Below are 20,588 nucleotides of genomic sequence, written 5' to 3'. Positions count from 1 at the left end.
TGAAAAAGTTCTTCCTCATCTCCGTTCTAAATGGCCTACCCCTTATTCTTAAACTGTGGCCCCTTGTTCTGGACTCCCCCAACATTGGGAACATGTTTCCTGCCTCTAATGTGTCCAATCCCCTAATTATCTTATATGTTTCAATAAGATCCCCCCTCATCCTTCTAAATTCCAGTGTATACAAGCCCAATCGCTCCAGCCTTTCAACATACGACAGTCCCGCCATTCCGGGAATTAACCTAGTGAACCTACGCTGCACGCCCTCCATAGCAAGAATATCCTTCCTCAAATTTGGAGACCAAAACTGCACACAGTACTCCAGGTGCGGTCTCACCAGGGCCCGGTACAACTGTAGAAGGACCTCTTTGCTCCTATACTCAACTCCTCTTGTTACGAAGGCCAACATTCCATTGACTTTCTTCACTGCCTGCTGTACCTGCATGCTTCCTTTCATTGACTGAAGCACTAGGACACCCAGATCTCGTTGAACTCCCCCTCCTCCTAACTTGACACCATTCAGATAATAATCTGCCTTTTTATTCTTACTTCCAAAGTGAATAACCTCACACTTATCTACATTAAACTGCATCTGCCATGTATCCGCCCACTCACACAACCTGTCCAAGTCACCCTGCAGCCTTATTGCATCTTCCTCACAATTCACACTACCCCCCAGCTTAGTATCATCTCATATCATATATATATACAGCTGGAAACAGGCCTTTTCGGCCCTCCAAGTCCGTGCCGCCCAGTGATCCCCGTACATTAACACTATCCTACACCCACTAGGGACAATTTTTACATTTACCCGCCAATTAACCTACAAACCTGTACGTCTTTGGAGTGTGGGAGGAAACCGAAGATCACGGAGAAAACCCACGCAGGTCACGGGAAGAACGTACAAATTCCTTACAGTGCAGCACCCGTAGTCAGGATCGAACCTGAGTCTCCGGCGCTGCATTCGCTGTAAAGCAGCAACTCTACCGCTGCGCTACCATGCTGCCCTATCCAAGGGAATACGGAAGACTTGCTGCAGCTTTATAGGACTTTGGTTAGGCCACATTTAGAGTATTGCCTGCAGTTCTAGTTGCCTGAATACAGGAAGGATGTGGAGTCTTTGGAAAAGGTGCAGAGGAAGTTTACCAGAATGATGGAAAAAAAGGAACTGCAGATTTTGGTTCATACAAAAAAAAATCCTGGAGTAACTCAGCCGGTCAGGCAGCTTGGGAAACATGGATAGGTATGAAGAAGGGTTCCCAACCCGATAGAGTATGAAGAAAGGTCCCATCCTGAAAGGTCACTTAAAGGGCCTGCCCCAGTTACGCGATTTTTAAGGCGACTGCCGGCAACTGTCAAAGTCGTAGTAGATCGCCAAAAAATGTTAAATGTTTTTACCCTACGACAATGACCACGAAAAGCTATGACAACCTATCATCTAGGGACGGCAAGCTGCCGACAACCGGTGACCTAGGACGTCCACTACGACAGGGACCACGACAAGCTACGACAACCGATGACAACCTGCACTTATGTGGAGGTGTCACAAGCACGACTCAACTCTTTACAGGAAATAACTCAGCAGACAATCAAATTTATATCAAACGCTCAAGCAAGCAGAGTCAGGTCGATACAAGTTACCTTTTTTGTGAAACTAGCACCTGGCTGAGAGCTTACACCATCTTCGGAAACATCGCAAAATTAAAGCACGCTTACCTGACCGTCAAACTGTCACCTCCAATCTACTTGTCAAATGTCCTGACGGTAAATAAATTGGTTAAACAAAACTATCTTCTGGTATCTTCAAATGCCTTTTTAAAATTATAGTATTACGTGCTTCTAAATGTTGTGAGTACTGTGCACAATACTGTGCAAGCACCAGGCTTATATACATGGAGCAAGCGCGACTCTGTCGACTTCCTTCTTTATCCATGTTGTCTAGAGATGCTGCCTGACCACTGATTTACTCCAGCACTTTGTGTTCTTTTTTACCAGAATGATGCCTGGATCAGGGAGCATTAGTTACAGGGAGAGGTTGGACAGTCATGGATTGTTATCTCTGCACCATCGGAGGTTGTAGGGAGAGCTGATAGAAGTACATACAATTATGAGAGGCATAGATTGGGTAGACGTCTGAACCTTTTTCCCAGGATGGAAAAATCAAATACCAGAGGGTATAACTTTAAGGTGAGAGGGGCAAAGTTTAAAGGACATATGTAGGGCGAGTTTTTTTTACACAAAGGGTGCTGAGTGCCTTGAACATGCTGCCGGGGGCGGTGGTTGAGGCTGATACCCGAGTGACATGAAAGAGACTTTTGGATGGGCATACGGGTATGCAGGGAACGGAGGGATATGGGCAGGCAGAAAATAATTGGTTGTGGAATCATGTTCGGCATAGACATTGTGGGCCGAAAGGCTTGTTCTTGTGTTGTACTGCACCATATTCTATGTATATTGACTTTCAACCGTAAATTCCTGAATCATTCCAAAATGATTGAACATGCTGCTTGAGTTCTTCTTTCTAGATCATAACCTAGAAACTATTTCGGCAGCACAAGTGCACAAATATTTTACCCTTTAATTAATCGTGCACTCGACAAACAGTGTTTCAACAAAGCACTGATCCAACTATAATTGCTGCTCAGCAGTGTCAAAAAAAGAAGTTAAATGAGTGCAAATGAAAACAAAATTGCAGAGCTTTATACTGTGACAATAATAAAATATTTTTTCATTGCAATAGAATGTAAATTCATTAAAGTAGATAGATGGGAGGTAGGTCATAGGGTCATAAGTTCATAAATGAAATTCATAAAGTTCATAAATGCGGTGCTGGCTCGAAGGGCCAAATGGCCTCCTCCTGTACCTATTTTCTATGTTTCTATGATAGGAGCAGAATTAGGCCATTCGGGAAATCAAGTCTACGCCACCATTCAATCATGGTTGACCTACCTTTCCCTCTCAACCCCATTCTCCTACCTTCTTCACACGTACAAATCAGGAATATATCTATCTCTGCCTTAAAAATATCCATTGACGGCCTCCAGAGCCTTTTGTGACATTGAATTCCACAGATTCACAATCCTCTGACTAAAGAAATTCCTCCTCATCTCCTTCCTATAGAAACATCTTTTTATTCTGAGGCTATGGCCTCTGGTCCTAGACTCTCCCACTAGTGGAAAAATCCCCTCCACATCCACTCTCTCCGGTCTTTACACTATTTGGACGTTTCAATGAGGTCCCTCCTCATCCTTCTAAACTCCAGCGTGTAGGGCCCCAGTGTCATCAAACATTCATCATATGTTAACCCACTCATTCCTGGGATCAATCTCATAAACCTCCTCTGCACCTTCTCCAGCGCCAGCACATCCTTCCTCACATATGGGGCCCAAAATTGCTCACAATACTCTAAATGCGGTCTGAATCGGCCAACACTCCGCGAATCCCATGAGATATAATCCACCAGATCAGCCTTTCGTGCAGAACCTTATCAAATGCCATGTTGAAGTCCGTACAGTCAATGTCTATGGCTTTGCCTCATTGCCCAAGGCTGCCTTTTGAAATTTCCTGCTGTCTCTCCCCTGATGGAGGAATTAAAAATGAGGTAATTGAAAAAAATGGCATTGGAAAACAAAACGTGATTGTCAATCTAAATGGTAGCATATGTCCAGAATTGTTTCTTCAATCGATGTGGTTGCTGGGAAAAGAGAAACTTTCAGGATTTAGATTGATAAATTATTGTTAAATCTGGGCTTTGGAAGAGTGTCAACCCGAAACGTCACCTATCCATGTTCTGCAGAGATGCTGCCTGACCAGCTGAGTTACTCCAGCACTTTGTGTCCCCATGGAGCTACCATGCATAAGTGTTGAAATATAAGTCAGCCACAGTCTGATTGAATACTATCTTGAGGGGCTGAATGGCATTTTGGTTCCTGTAATTGGTGGATCCCAGCTAAATGCAGAAATCTGTTAAATAGAGCATAATAAGTTAGCCTCCCAGTATAGACCACGTCATCCATATTTTTAAAGCACTTAGAAATCTTAGCAAATTGTAAAACAGCTGTCAGTAGACCAAAGCACTTTCCCTAATGGAACAATGAAAGCTGCATTTGATTCAGCAAAAAGACAGTGCACTCGCAATAGACCCTTAACAGTTCTGTCTTTAGACTTTAGAGATACAGCGCGGAAGTAGGCCCTTCGGCCCACCGAGTCCGTGCCAACCAGCGATCACCCCGTACACTAGCACTATCCTACACTCTAGGAACTATTTACAATTTTACCAAAGCCAATTAACCTACAAACTTATACGTCTTTGGAGTGTGGGAGGACACTGGAGGACCCAGAGAAAACCCATGTGGTCACAGGGAGAATATGCAAATTCCTTACAGATAGCACCCAGAGTCAGGGTCGAATCCGGCTCTCTGGCACTATAAGGCAGCAACCCTACCACTGCACCACTGTGCTGCCCCTTGCTCCACTGTGCCACCCCTGTCATGGTGCAAGGGTAGAACAGTTCTATCAGGACCAAAAAAACATCTTTAAATACAAGAACAAGACTACAATATCACTCCATGGGGGGGGGGGGGGGGGGGGGGGGTCCCATATTTAGGCCTCGTGACTGTTAATGTACTTGACAATGGGTTTTTGAGACAAAATGTCAGACAGATGCTGCCTGACCTGCAGAATTTCCAACAGTTTCACCATTAGCCGGTGGCCGGTTTGGGCAAGTTGGGCCAAAGGGCCTGTTTCCACGCTCTATCACTCTATGATTCTATTAAGTCGGGGAAGTCAGGGAAACTGTTGGTATCATCTGCTTTACTCATCTGCTTTACTCATCAGGAACACATGTAGGAATTGTGTCCGGATACAGCAGGGAGTTAGGCAAAAGGTTAAAAAGCAGGACTTCCAGGGTCCCAGTACCACGTGCTAGTGAGGGTGGCAGCACAAAGGTAGGACAGATGAATGTATGGCTGAGGAGTCATAGAGTCATAGTCTTATGGCAGAGTCTTACGACGTGAAAACAGGCCCTTCTGCACAACTTGCCCACGTCGACCAACATGCCCCATCTAACTAGTCCATCTGCCCGTGTTTGGCCCATAACCCTCTAAACCTATACTATTCATGAACCTGTTTTCAGATTATTGGATCATTGAGATCTCTTCTGGGGCAGAGAGACCTGTACAAGAGGGTAGGATTACACCTGAACTAGAGGGGAACAAATATCCTGGCAGCAAGGTTTGCTTGTTCTACTCGGGTGGGTTTAAACTGTATTTGCAAAGGAGGGGGGGGGGGGGGGGGGGGGAGGGAATCCAATGCAGGACTGAGGCAACTGAGAGTCTGGAAGTTGATATGGAAGGCAATGAAATAAAGTTCAGTGGACAGGATAGGCAAGAGCACAGCAGGGAGTGAGGAAATACTGCCGGATTGAATTGCATTTATTTTAATGCAAGAGGCCTGATGAGTAAAGCAGATGAACTCAGGGCGTGGATAGGGACTGGAACATTGTAACCATTACAGAAACCTGGCGAAGAGAGGGTCAGGACTGGAAATTGAATGTTTTGGGGTACAGATGCTACAGGCGAGATAGAGGTAGAGGTAAAAGAGAAGGAGGAGTTGCAATATTGATTGAGGAGAATTACAGAAGTTGTTTGAGGTGACATTGAGCCGAAGGCATGTTACTGAATAGGACTGATGGACAGGATATATATGCATTTGGATAGACAAGGGCCCAGTCAGGTTTAGTCAGCATGGTTTTGTACATGACATATTGCATTTTACAAATCTGAATTTTTTGAATAAGGAACTGAAAAGATGGATGTGGCAAAGACATAGATGTTATCTGAATGGACTTTCTTAAAGGCATTTGATAAGGTTCTGCTTATAGGCTGCTCTGGAAGGTTAGATTGCACGGGGTACAGGGAGAGCTAGCCAACTGGATAGATAATTGGCTTGATGGTTGGAAGCAGAGGGTGATGGTGTAAGGGTGATTTTTAGATGGGGCTTGTGACTAGTGGTGTGCCTCACAGATCAGTGCTGGGCACATTTTTGTTTTCGGTTTATATCAACAATTTGGATGAGAATGTGCAAGGTATGATTAGTAAGTTTGCTGATGTCACTAAAGTGGTTGAAATCATAGATAGCGAAGATAGTTATCAAAATTTACAGCAAGATTTTGATCAGATCAACAAGTAGTTTAAGAAAAGTTTAATGGAGTTTTATGCAGTTAAGTGCAAGGCATTGCATTTTAGGAAGTCCATCTAGGGCTGGACCTTCACAGTGAATGACGGGGCCTTGTGGATAGGGTGGTCCAGAAGGCTTTTGGTACATTAGCCTTCATCAGCCAGGGTATTGAGTATAGAAGTTGGTCTTTATGTTGCAATTGTATAAGTCATTGAGGAAGCTGCATTTGGAGTATTGTGTCGAGCTTTGGTCACCCTGCTCTTGGAAGGATATAGAAACATATATAATTCTTAAAGGATTGGACAGGCTAGATGTAGGAAAAATGTTCCCGATGTTGGGGGAGTCCAGAACCAGGGGTCACAGTTTAAGGATAAGGGGTAGGCCATTTGGGACTGAGATGAGGAAAAACCTTTTCACCCAGAGAGTTGTGAATCTGTAGAATTCTCTGCCACAGAAGGCAGTGGAGGCCAATTCATTGGATGTTTTCAAGAGAGTTAGTTTTAACTCTTAGGGCTAAAGGAATCAAGGGATATGTGGAAAAAGCAGGAATGGGGTACTGATTTTGGATGATCAGCCATGATCATATTGAATGGCGGTGCTGGCTTGAAGGGCCAAATGGCCTACTCGTGCACCTATTTTCTATGTTTCTATGTCATTAAGTAGGATAGCATGCAGAGAAGATTTTTCTGGACATTGCCAGACTTGAGGGCCTGAACTATAGGGAGAAGTTGGACAGGCTGGATCTTTATTCCTTAGAGTGCAGAAGGACGAGGGGTGTTCTTATAGAAGTGTTTAAAATCGTGAGGGGAATGGAGAGGGTGATTGCTAAAGGTTTAGTTAAGGAGTATAAATGTATGAGGTTTTGGATCGAAAGTATAGCCTTTGACGGCAAGACAAATAACTGGGCGGCACTGATTAAAGGTTGTTGGAAAATCAATTATCAAGTACCTGAGAGAAACAGTTTGCTGAGAGGATTGTTTCAATGTGTAAACCTGACTGCTTAAAAGAATAGTAGTTATTAACACTTTTAACCAGAGTCGTGGAATCAAGAACCAGAGGGCATAAGATTAAGGTGAGAGGGGAAGGATTTAATAGAACTTGAGGGGAAACTTTTTCATATATATATATAGGGTGTATGGTATATGGAATTAGCTGCCAGAAGAAGTAGTTGACAATAGACAATAGACAATAGACAATAAGTGCAGGAGTAGGCCATTCGACCCTTCGAGCCAGCACTGCCATTCAATATGATCATGGCATCATTCTCAATCAGTACCCCGTTCCTGCCTTCTCCCCATACCCCCTGACTCCGCTATCCTTAAGAGCTCCATCTAGCTCTCTCTTGAATGCATTCAGAGACTTGGCCTCCACTGCCTTCTGAGGCAATGAATTCCACAGATTTACAACTCTCTGACTGAAAAAGTTTCTCCTCATCTCCGTTCTAAATGGCCTACCCCTTATTCTTAAACTGTGGCCCCTGGTTCTGGACTCCCCCAACATTGGGAACATGTTTCCTGCCTCTAACGTGTCCAACCCCTTAATAATCTTATATGTTTCGATAAGATCCCCTCTCATCCTTCTAAATTCCAGTGTATACAAGCCTAGTCGCTCCAGTCTTTCAGCATACGACAGTCCCTCCATTCCAGGAATTAACCTAGTAAACCGACGCTGCACGCCCTTGAGGCAGGTACTATAACACAATTTAAAATACATTTGGACAAGTAAATGGAGAGGTTAGGTTTAGAGAGATATGGGCCAAACATGAACGTTGGTGTAGTATAGATGGGCATCTTGGTCGGCATGGGCAACTTGCGCCGAAGGGCCTGTTTCCCTGATGTCCTCTCTGACTCTATGACCTCAGATTTCCAGAATCTGTTTTTTTTAAATTTTCTTATTAAATGAAACCTCTTCTTATCCCCCTGTCTTTTTGCAGAGATAATGCTAAGTGTTTAAATCTGCCATTTACAAGAAGATTATGATTTCATTAGAGCATAAACAGGATTTACAAAGATATTATCAGGACAGGCCAATTTTAACTTTGATGAAACTTGGCAAAACAAAAGCAAGGAATGTTTTATTTGGAACTATAAAGGTTAGGGTAAGGTTTAATTAAGGAGTATAAATGTATGAGGTTTTGGATCGAAAGAATAGCCTTTGAGGCAAGACAAATAACTGGGCGGCACAGATTAAAGGTTGTTGGAAAATCAATTATCAAGCACCTGAGAGAAACAGTTTGCTGAGAGGATTGATTCAATGTGTGAACCTGACTGCCGAAAAGAATAGTAGTTAGAAACACTCTGTAATTAATGGATGTTGTTGTTGTTCGTCCTTCCGGTTCGTGTGACCATGACTTCACTTTCAGTTGGAGGATTTGTGACTGTGGGTCCAGAAGTGACTGGTGAGGCCAATCCGGGCCCGGAAGGCACACCCACACATAGGACACAAGTGGATGGCTGTTGCAGTGGAAATGGAGGTAGCCCGGGCCTTGCGCGCGGTGCGTTTCCTCTGGGCCTCTGCAGTGCGTCTGTTTTCTGCTGCACGGGCTCCTGTGGTGAGCTTGCTACGCCAGGTTGAACGGTCCAGAGCAAGAGACTCCCAAGTGCTGAGGTTGATGTCCAAGTCTTTGAGGGACACTTTGAGGCAGTCCTTAAACCGTTTCTTCTGTCCTCCTACTGAGCGCTTGCCCTGACATAGTTCTCCATACAGAAGCTGTTTTGACAGTCGACTCTCGGGCATTCTGACGACATGGCCTGCTTGGGCTTTCCGTAGGAGGGTGTGGACGCTGGGGATTCCGTCCCCTCCAAGACCTCTGTCGGGAATTTTGTCCCGCCACCTGATGTGAAGGAGTCTGCGTAGGCAGCTCAAGTGAAAGTGGCTGAGCTGTTTGGCATGTCAGCTACTTGGATGTGCACTGGAAGAAGTGAAACTACCTTCTGGAGTGTACAAGGCTCGACTAGCTGACATGGATAAAACAAACTGAATGGATACCTGCTATCCTGTGAATGTCAATGATTCTTCTCTGGCTGTATCTTTGTCTTGACCTCTCAAATGTCTTCATTCATGGTGTACAATAGGCAATGTCAATTTAGATACCAGCTAAATGTCGTTTTTTTAAAAAGTCACCTGGAAAGGGGAAAACATTCAGATGCGTAATGGGAACTCAATTGCCCATGTTGGCAGCACAGCTGGTAGACCTGCTGCCTCACAGCGGTAGAGACTTAGGTTCGGTCCTGACCTCGGGTGATGTCTGTTTGGAGTTTACACATACTCCCTGTGACCTTGTTGGTTTCTTCAGGTGGCCCTGGATTTCCCTCACATCCCAAAGTCATGCAGGTTTGTAGGTTAACTTTCATTTGTAAATTGCCCCTAATGTATAGGGAATAGATGTGAAAGTGGGATAACAAAGAGATAATGTGTAAGAAGGAACTGCAGATGCTGGTTTAAACCGCAGATAGACACAAAAAAGCTGGAGTAACTTAGCGGGACAGGCAACATCTTTGGAGAGAAGGAGTGGGTGATGTTTCGGGTTGAGACCTTTCTTCAGAGATGCAGGTGATGGGAGAAATGAATGTTTAAGGTATAGGAACTGCAGATTCTGGTGTAAACCAAAGATAGACACAAAATGCCGGAGTAACTCAGTGGGTCAGGCAGCATCTCTGGAGAAAAGAAATAGGTGAGTCTGAAGAAGGGTCTCGACCCAAATCGTCACCTATTCCTTTTCTCCAGAGATGCTGTCTGACCCATGTACGAGGCTCGATTAGCTAACACAAAGAATACTGAATATGCCTATTTTGAATGTTTAGGGTGTTCGATAGAGTGCCAGTTAAATTGATTGCTTTGTTCGAGATGATGTTTAGCTTCTTGAGTATTGTTGAACCTCCACACATCCAGTCACGTAGAGATGTTGACCCACCCATTTGATTTGACTGCATTATTTTAGGTAGTCTATGCTGCACCATTAAGATCTATTAAATATCTCAATTCATGGTGTTAATTTTCTATTGTCAGCAGTTTTTAAATTCTCCTCGCTATCCTAACTCTCTTCTAACTCTCTCTCTTCAAGGTCTTAAATAATAGAGGTATTTCTAATGCCGCAAAACAGAGTTGGATGAGTTGTAAACATTTTTTTTTTAAATCCCAGTTACCCTCGTGTGTGTAGGATAGTGTTAATGTGTGGGGATTGCTGGTCGGTGCGGACTTAGTGGGTCGAAGGGCCTGTTTCCGCACTATATCTCTAAACTAAAAATGTATAGAGAATTTGATAATCATTGACCAGAAACCCAACTCAAATCAGACCATATAAATACCATTAGGCAGCATAAGAGAGAATGGGTGACGTTTCGGGTCGAGGCCCTTCTTCACACTTGAGTCTGAAGAAGGGTCTCAACCCAAAATGTCATCAATTCCTTCTCTCAAGAGTTGCTGACTGTCCCGCTGAGTTACTCCAGCATTTTATGTTTATCTTCAGTGTAAACTATCTGCAGCTCCTTCCTACACATAGATACCATTGCTACAAGAACAGGACAGAGGAAGGTTATCCTGGGGCAATTGACACACTTGGCTCTCTTTGGCCTTATTACCATCTACAGGACGTATCTATAGCATTATGGAATACTCTCCGCTTGCTTGCATGGGTTTGTCACTAACAATACTATCCAGGATAGAAGGCCATCAACCACCCCACTCAAGGGTAGCAGGGAACATTGAAGCATCACCACTTACACTTCCTCTTCAAGTTACAGACCATTTTGACTTGGAAATATGTCTGTGCTCTTTCGCCATTACTGGATCTCGAAAGCTGGAACAGTAAGGGTATCTTCATCAGTTGGAGAGGTTCAAGGTTGATATTCACCATCACCTTTTTTCAGGGCAATTAAAGGTGGCAAAAAATATCTTGCCCTTGCCTGTGATACAAGAGCTATGAAAGTGAATTATTAAAAAGTAAACTTTCCTGGTCATTAGGACACTGTTGCTTGGAAAGGCATGTATACAAAAGGTTACATTAACAATCAACCTAATACAAATGAAAGGAAATGGACTAAGAATTTAAGCTTTAGACACTACAGATAAAGGACTAAAATAAAATCCACATTGGGAAAACATCGGAGTGACACAGTGGCGCACAGTTTCCTTCCACACTCCAAAGACGTATAGGTTTAAAGGTTAATTGACTTTGATAAATTGTAAATCGTCCCTAATGTGTAGGATAGTGTTAGTGACTGTGCAGACTCAATGGGCTGAAGGGCCAGTTTCCAAGCTGTACCTCGAAAGTTTAAAGTCTAAAGTCTAAATCAAAAGATAGAATTTTCTTGCAAATATAAAGCTGAGTGCAATTTAGTTGAAGATCCTTGACAAGCATGTGAAGGAGAAGAAATTAGTGTTCTATGCCAATATTTTCAGATGAGGAAAAGTGAAAGGAGACATGGATGAAGCATAAGCACCAGTATTGGCTGGCATCTATCCTATTATATAATCTCATGTAATTAAGCCAGAGAGAAATAAGAAACATGTGGGTAAACAAAAATGCAAAAGCCAGATTGCAGTGTGTGTAGCGAATCCTGCAGAAAGTGATGCATTCCTAAATGCAGCTGTCCAAATATAATTTACTGCTATCCATGTATTGTGTGCCCTGCCCTATCATATGTGGCTAAAAAAAATTGATCTGTATTCTTTAGAGTTTAGTTTAGCGATACAGCGTGGAAACAGGTCTTTCGGCCCACCAAGTCTGCGCCGACCAGCGATCATCCCTTGTCCTGCACACTAGGGACAATTTACAGAAGCCAATTAAACTACAAACCTGCCCGTCTAGGGAATGTGAGAGGAAAATGGAGCACCCGGAGAAAATCCACGCAGTCACAGTGAGAACGTACAAACTCTGTACAGACAAAATCAAACCGGGGTCTCTGGTGCAGTAAAGCAGCAACTCTACTGCTGTGCCACTGTGTCATCCCAATTTAGCTGAACGAGGGGCAATTTTACTGAAACTTTTAAGTTCCTAAAGGTGTATGATAAGATTTTGAGATGTTACCACCAGTGGGGGATCGTGATCAATAGACAATTGTCTATTGTCTATTGATCACGATCCCCCATTGGTGGTAGTTATATATTGTGTGTGTGGGGGGGGGGGGGGGGGGGGGGGGGGGGGGGGGGTCATTTAAACTAAGGTTTGAAGATGGGAAATGTCTGGATTTCTGGATAGTTTTGGAGGAGACATTATTGAGGGTTTCTAAAGAGGAAGTAATTACATTATTGGAAGAGCCGCACAGAGTGCAAAACGCGGCACAGAGGCGCAGCTGGTGGAACTGCTGCTCACTGTGTCAGAGACCTGGGTTTGATCCTGATCTCAGAAGCTGTGCAAACATGGAGTTCTCCCGATGACTACGTGGGTTTCTACTGGGCACTCTAATTTCCTTCCACAACCCAAAGATGTTGTGTGCTTGTGGATTAATTGGTCTCTCTAAATTGCCCCTAGTGTATAGGGAGTGGATACGAAAGTGAGATAATATGTGAGAATTAGCAGATAAATATCTCAAGCCTACATTGTCCACAGGGAAGGAATGAAAATGATTGACCTAATGATAAAAATGGCAGTAATTCTGAGAGAAGACCAAACAAACGCAAGCTGACAATAATATTTTAAAATTTGAAGTTAAGAAATAGAAAACAATTTAAAACAGTGGCGGAAGTTGTATATGAGCTTTTGCAGCAGCTATGAGGTGCAAAAAAACACACACATGTAGCAAAGATAAGTCTTCCTCGAAATTCATCTGCTATTGAAAGCACTGCTGCTTTATAGTCGTACCAGTTCATATCATATCATATCATATCATATATATACAGCCGGAAACAGGCCTTTTCGGCCCTCCAAGTCCGTGCCGCCCAGCGATCCCCGTACATTAACACTATCCTACACCCACTAGGGACAATTTTTTTTTTTTTACATTTACCCAGCCAATTAACCTACATACCTGTACGTCTTTGGAGTGTGGGAGGAAACCGAAGATCTCGGAGAAAACCCTGACACTGACACTGAAGGCCAAAGTACAATGCACCAATTTTATTGGTTAATAGGCTGGGTTGCACTGACCATTGGCCTATGTTTCATGATTGTCTCCTCTGCAGTTCATTAATACAACCACAGGATCTCGTGCTAACATTCAGAGGTAAATTAGCAGAGAACTGGTTTAATAGAAGATTTCGCTCTCATGTAGACAGGTTAAGAAGACTATCTCATGACACTTGAGGATGTTCAGCATTCGTTTCCACAACAAAAAGATGTACAGTGTACTTAGTAATGAGAGATGATCCATATCCAGTTAACTACCTAACAGTGTTTGAAACTTTATACAATACTAACCATAATGTGATGAAATTCACATTATTTGAAAGGGAAAAACATGGAACAAGTGCTGAGATTGTAGATTTAGATAAGTGACTTGATTGTGATAAAGTGGCCCATTTAAATCAGATTAGGTGAAATTATTTTCTCTCAGAGGGTTATTAATCTTTGTAATTGAGAAGCTGACACAAATATTAATCTTTGGAAATGTTACTCCTTGGAGAGCAGGAAGCAGGAATATGATATTGTAATATTCTTGGTGAATCAGGCCCTCAGAGTTTCATCCCTTTTCTTCCGAATCCACTGGCCAGTCTGCATCCCTTGGGACCCTCTCCTGTTATTGTCATGTCGTGGGACTACCAATGGAGCTGCCAAAGTACTGCTAGCAAATCAAGGTTACTCCCAATCTGATAACCAGTTCTAAATCCATTGATGCTGTATTTCTGTGCCCATGCATCCAGTCACCTGCACATGACTTCTCATTGCAAGAATAATGGTTCCTGTATTGTAGGTATGTTGGCTAGAGAATGTTGCAGGACAGAGAGACCTAGAGGAGGTTAAGACATCATGTTGCAACTGTACAAGTCGTTGGTGAGACCACACTTGGAGTATTGTGCACATCCCAGCTGTAGGAAACCAGTCGTTAAACTGAGAAGTGTGCGGAAAAGAATCAGCAGAATGTTACCAGGATTCAGGATTTGAGTTATAAGAAGACACTGGCTAGGCTGGGACATTTTCCTGATAGAGGTATATAAAATATGAGGACCATAGATAAGGTAGTTAGTCATTGTATTTTTCCCAGGGGAGGGGAGTCTACAACTTAAGGGCATAGATTTAAGATGAGAGGGGCATAATTTGAAAGGAACGTAAGGAGCAGCTTTTTAATATAGAGGGGGGTGGATAGAATGCAAGGCCTAGATAGAGTTGATGTGAAGAGAATATTTCCAGTAGTCGGATAGTCTAGGACCAGAGGGCACAGCCTCAGAATAAAAGTACGTACCTTTAGAATGAAGATGAGGAGGATTTGTTTAGCCAGAAGGTGGTGAATCTGTGGAATTCATTGCCACAGATGGCAGTGGAGGCCAAGTCATTGGGTATTTTTAAAACAGAGATTCCTAGGTTCTTGATTATTAAGGGTGTCAAAGGTTATGAGGAGAAGGCAGGAGAATGGGGTTGAGAGGGAAAAATAGATCAGCCATGATTGAATGTGACTCCTCCACGCTTATAATGGTTATTGTATGATCGTGAGCATATAATGGTTATTGTATCAGCCTCAATGGTCTAATTCTGCTCATATGTCTTATTCTCCTATGGTATATTGAATGAGCTGCCAGAGGAAGCGGTAGAGGTAGGTACAATTACAATGTTCAAAAAAGCAGTTGGACATTTCCATGGATAGGAAAGAATTGGAGGAACATAGGCCAAAATGCAAGTGTCTGGGACCAGCTCAGTAAAGGGCCTGTCCCACTTAGGTGATCTTTTTGGTGACTGCTGGCGACTGTCAAAGTCGTAGCAGATCGCCAAACTTTTCTTTTACCCGACGACAATGACCACGACAATGCCGAGTCAGGTCGAGATTACACCGTCTTCTGAAACATCACGAAAATTCCCACGCTGTCAATGCTTCTCCGGCGTCCTAGTTTTCGCTGAAATCACTGACAAGTCGGCAAGTACTTGAGAGTTTTGAACTATAACACCTTGTATGAGTTACTTAAAAAAACTGGATTTACTTCCAGTTTACTAATAGCTGTATTAAACAAATTTTTTTTTTAAAGTGGTTCAGTGGATTTTTGTGAAAAGTGTGTGGGCATTCTTTGAAAATGTACGGGAGATGCATATCTGATTTCTGGGTTGAATATCTGGGTTTGGAGCCCACTTTAATTGTAATGGCTGAGGCCAAAAACATCACAAAATTTCCCATGCTTACCTGACCGTCAAACTGTCGCCTCCAATCTACCTGTCAAATGTCCTGACGGTAAATAAATTCGTTAAACACAAGCATTTTATGGTATTTTGAAATAACTTTACTTATTTTAATATTATGTGCTTTTAAATGCATCTTAAGAGAATCTATCAAACCTGGGAACAGCATGCGACAGCGACCGCAATAAGCTACGATACCTGGCGACAAGCCAGCTGTCACTGAGCGATTTCAAACCGTTTGATTTCTCGACGACGCGCTGATCCGCTACGAATCACTACGATCTTTGGAAGACTCCTCACGATCATGCCTGCGACACCCCGGCGAACAGTCGGCGACAGCCTAGTCGCCGGCAGTCGCCTTAAAATCGCCTAAGTGGGATGGATGACTTGGGTTGAAGGGCTTGTTTCGGCACTGCATGACTCATACCTTTTTTAGTGCTTGATGGCAAATTTGGATGGCTCAGATTCCACCGCAATTTAAAGACCTGTGAGTAGCTACAGCAATTTCCTCTGGGAGGTTGCAAAAGAAGCATTGCCATGGAAATTCATACCAATTGTAGACACTTTATACAGGTAAGTGCCAGTGTGATTCTGGGAAACTGTCCAAGGTTGCTGTTTCACTGGGTTCACACGATGCATGCCCTAATACAGAGGTTTTCAATTGTTTAGCACATAAAACAAAAGCACTAACTGGAATTTCAGCCCATTAAGCTTTCATCTCTTGTTATTGTCAATTGTAATTTCTAACAATTTAATATTTGAAATGCACAGAATATTGATCAGCAACTAAAAGAGAAAAATTATTGATGTTTGGCTTAAAATCTCCACCAGAACTCGATTCAAAGATTTTATTCTCTCTGGCATCTGTCAGTATTTAACCCTGAATTGCTATCAATAAAACAGATTAACTGGGCATTATCACTGTGCTATTTGTGGCACCTTATGTTTGCAAACTGCCTGCTGTGTTTTCAAGAATACAACTGCATTCACAGTTCAAAAATGTACTTCACTGGCTGATACGTGACCGGGATGTATGAAAAAAATAATTTTCCCATTCGGTTTTATGTTGTAAAATCAATCAAAGAATATTTATAAGAAGATTTTTTCATCAAGATAACATTCATTTGATATCAAAGCAAAATAGATTGAATGCCAGTAGTCTGAAATAACACACAGATCAGTGAAAATTCTCAGCATCTGTGGAGAGGGGCAAAGTTTCAGAATGATGACTTCCCACAAAGCTGGTTAACTGATTAGCTGCCCCATTAAGAGGTGCAGCAGTAGATTTGCTGCCGTACAGTGCCAGATGCATGGGTTTGATCCTCATGTCTGTAAGGAGTTTGTACTTTCTCCCTGTGACTGCATGGGGTTTCCGGTTCCTGCATGCTCCGGTTTCCTCCCACATTCCAAAGATGTACAGGTGTGTAGGTTAATTGGTTTTGGTAAGAATTGTAAACTGTCCCTAGTGTGAAGGATAGGGCAAGTGTGTGGGGATCGCTGGTCGGAGCGGACTCGGTTGGCCGAAGGGCCTGATTTCGTGCTGTATCTCTAAACTAAACTAAACCTCTCACTCCACAGATGTTATCTGACATGCTGCAAATTTCCAAAATAATTTTGTATTTTATTTAATTGATTGATTTGTGAAGTCTAGCTATATTTATAATTGTTTGTTAAACATATAAATATGTATACATTTACATAAATCTCTCTCTTTGTTTAAACAGGGAATATATTTGTTGTCAGCCTGGCCATAGCAGATCTTGTGGTGGCAATCTATCCATACCCTCTGGTCTTGACATCAATATTTCATAATGGCTGGAACCTGGGCTACCTGCATTGCCAAATCAGTGGTTTCCTGATGGGTTTTAGTGTGATTGGATCGATTTTTAACATCACCGGCATTGCCATCAATCGATACTGCTACATCTGTCACAGTCTGAAGTATGACAAGTTCTACAGTGATAAGAATTCTCTGTGCATTGTTATCCTCATCTGGGCGCTGACATTCATAGCAATCGTTCCAAACCTGTTCGTGGAATCATTACAATACGACCCGAGGGTCTACTCCTGCACCTTTGTGCAATCCGTGAGCTCTGCCTACACGGTGTCAGTGGTGTTTTTTCACTTCATTCTTCCCATCTCCATCGTCACCTTCTGCTACCTGAGAATATGGGCCCTCGTCATCCAGGTTAGAAGGCGGGTCAAGCCAGACATGAGACCCAAGCTGAAGCCTCATGACTTGAGAAACTTTGTGACAATGTTTGTGGTCTTTGTGCTCTTTGCTGTCTGTTGGGCACCCCTTAATATTATTGGTCTTGCCGTCGCTGTGAATCCAGACACAATTGGCCCGAGAATTCCAGATTGGCTATTTGTAGCCAGTTACTTCATGGCATATTTCAACAGCTGCCTTAACGCTATCATCTATGGACTTTTGAACCAGAATTTCAGGAGAGAGTACAAGAGAATTATTATCTCGGTGTGCACCGCAAGGATTTTCTTCCTTGACAGTTCTAATGATGCTCCTGACAGAATGAAAAGTAAACCTTCTCCTTTAATGACAAACAATAATCAAGTCAAGGTAGATTCAGTCTGAATGTTTATTTGCATTCACTCTATGTGCCAGTCAATGAAGCTAAAGAGAAAAGCACATTATATAGAATCGATGGAACATCCAAAATATATATTCAAAGTTGTTAAACTTATGTTTGCATTTATTAAACATGTTACTTTAAAGTATAACAATAACATCATTCATTTATACTGATAAATAGTACTCAAGAACAGAAAACATGTGATTATAATTATATTCATGCAGAATTATATAAGGTGAAAAGTTTATTTTTGACAATTGATAGATTCTTAAAGCTTTTGACTTACATATAATTGTAGTGAAAATTTGATAGTTAAATGTTAATATTTTAAGCAAACTATGCTTAACTTAATCCTTAATCATCTGTAAGTCCAATTTGCCTTACGGGGTTTGTGAAATTGAAAACAAATATGGCGAGCAGAAAATTGGATTTTGGCTATTATGTGTTCGATAGTTTTATAAAATTAAAATTTGCAGCAGAGGCTCAAAACGCGAATACTTAAATTGGTGTAAATGATACAGAGCTTAAAGTGCAACCACAAAAACAGTCAAATTTAGATCTTTATTTTGAAATTAATTCACAAAGAGGCAGCAGAGAATATTTTAAATGCTTTAAATTTTAACGTCTCCTGAGCTGAGAAAAAGGAAAATATTTCATTGGCAAAATATTCCCTATCTTTAAAGAAATGTGAAAAGGTAAATTGTTTAGCCTTTCCAAAGTTAAATTGTTAACTATACATTATCTCGTATAGGATGCATGCTCTCCTTATATACAAAGATGAATATAATTTTACCAACAGTGCTTTTATAGTGTTTGGTATGATAGTTTCTGGTTCCTGTATAATGACGTGAAGTCCTACAGTTTGCACAGTGCAATTGATTTTTGACAATCAAGAGTCTATGAATGTGAATGGTTGACAGAGAAATTAATCCTACATATATAGTAATTGAGGTAAAACATTTATTTCAGAGTTTAATTATTTAGATAACTTTGTGGTTGGCAGGATAGTAACTATGTTGTGCCAGATTGGAACTTTGCCAAGCATCCTGAAGATGTCATTTCAATATAACATTGTACAATAATATTTTACCAATCGTCATGGTATCTGTCTTGCAAATAGTTATTTCACATAATTTACCAAACCAATTTGCTTTTAGAAAATTCCATGTTCTCCATTGAATGAAAACATGCAGGGGAAAATTTAATGGAGCTCTCTCTGAAGTGCACCACTTTGAACAGTGCCAGTCCAACCTATTCTACATTGCAGGAGTTAGTTTGTCAGTGGGTGTGAAATGATAACAAGGTCCTTGAAGATACATCTGAGGTTTCTCCAACAGAAAAATATCTGTAACCACGTAAGAGTAAGTTAGCATTGTTAGCTGTCCCAAATTATCTTCTGTTCAGAAGAGATTCAATGACTTGTAGATCTTCAGCTCCAATGGGAACTAAAGCTCTCGCAGTGCAAAGTAATCCACTCCCTGTTGGATTTGAAACACATTGTCATGGTCAGGGACATTTCCTAGGCTAGAGCTCTAGTAATGGTTTCTAATGGGCAAATTCCACTATGAAATAGCATGTCTTCTAGGCAGTTTCCTTTAGTGTTTGTCAATGGCCAAATTAAAATCAAAGAGCAGAATAAAATTTCAAACTGGTTGCAAATAGTTTTGGTGCTCCTACGTCACCCAGTCAAACTCAGATCTGCAAGCGGCCTGTTTTTTAAATGGCAATTATGAGCTAAAACATTGATTCAGTCATGCTTAGGACTGAAAGCCCCATACTTTTCAATCAGTATTATGCATCCACAGAATGAATTAGGGGTTATTAATTATGTCTTATTTTTACAACACCAATGTTCTTTATTTCAAATGATCAACAGAAATAATGCTTGTTCTGCTGTTACAGAAAATATGAGATTGCATTGTAATAAAATCGGAGCTGAAAATACTCTACACAATAAGCAGCATCTTTGAAAAGAGAAGCAGAGTTTCGGCCTTTAAGTCAATGAAGTGTCATTTCATCAGATGAAAGGATTTTGACCAGAAAAGATTATCCACCTCGGTGTGACCAGTCTTTTGTGATTTTATATCAAAATTCCAGCATCCCCAGTGAGATAAAATTGTACAGATTATTCACATTTTTTCAAATTGATTACCCATTGAAAATGGATAATAGTATTTATATCAGTAATATGTTCACAGTATTTTATAAGGAATTAATTCAAACAAAGATTCGGTGCTGAAGTTAGACCTTGACCGCAATGTACTCCTGGTACTCATGAAATGCTTTTCTTTGCTTATAAAAATCTCACGCAATCCTCTGAAACTGGTGGAACTGAATATTGGAATATCTGTGTGCTGAGGAACTAATGCATAATATGCATGGTCCATTTTACAATCAGATATGTAGTAGGAATATATCTTGAAATATAGTAGGAATATTCTTGAAATATAGAAGGAATCTCAGGCATATACTATAGTCAACTTAAAGCATCAAATAATGATGCTTTAAATTGTGATAAGCATGTGTCTGAGGATAAAATAATTTAGTGGTTCAAATTTAAA

General features: G+C 41.6%; 1 protein-coding gene across 1 annotated transcript in view; it reads left to right on the top strand.

The window, feature by feature from the left end:
* Positions 1–18,107, top strand: part of LOC144599433 (melatonin receptor type 1A-like) — a 69,453-nt gene extending 51,346 nt beyond the window's left edge. Inside the window, exon 2 of the mRNA XM_078410329.1 lies at positions 17,161–18,107. Coding sequence (XP_078266455.1) covers positions 17,161–18,029 — 869 coding nt within the window. The 3' untranslated portion in view covers positions 18,030–18,107. The remainder of the gene's footprint in view (positions 1–17,160) is intronic.
* The last annotated feature ends 2,481 nt before the right edge of the window (positions 18,108–20,588 follow it).

The sequence above is a fragment of the Rhinoraja longicauda genome, chromosome 1 (genome assembly GCF_053455715.1).
Source record: "Rhinoraja longicauda isolate Sanriku21f chromosome 1, sRhiLon1.1, whole genome shotgun sequence".
NCBI classification, from domain to species: domain Eukaryota; kingdom Metazoa; phylum Chordata; class Chondrichthyes; order Rajiformes; family Arhynchobatidae; genus Rhinoraja; species Rhinoraja longicauda.
This window is presented reverse-complemented; position numbering and strand designations above follow the sequence as displayed.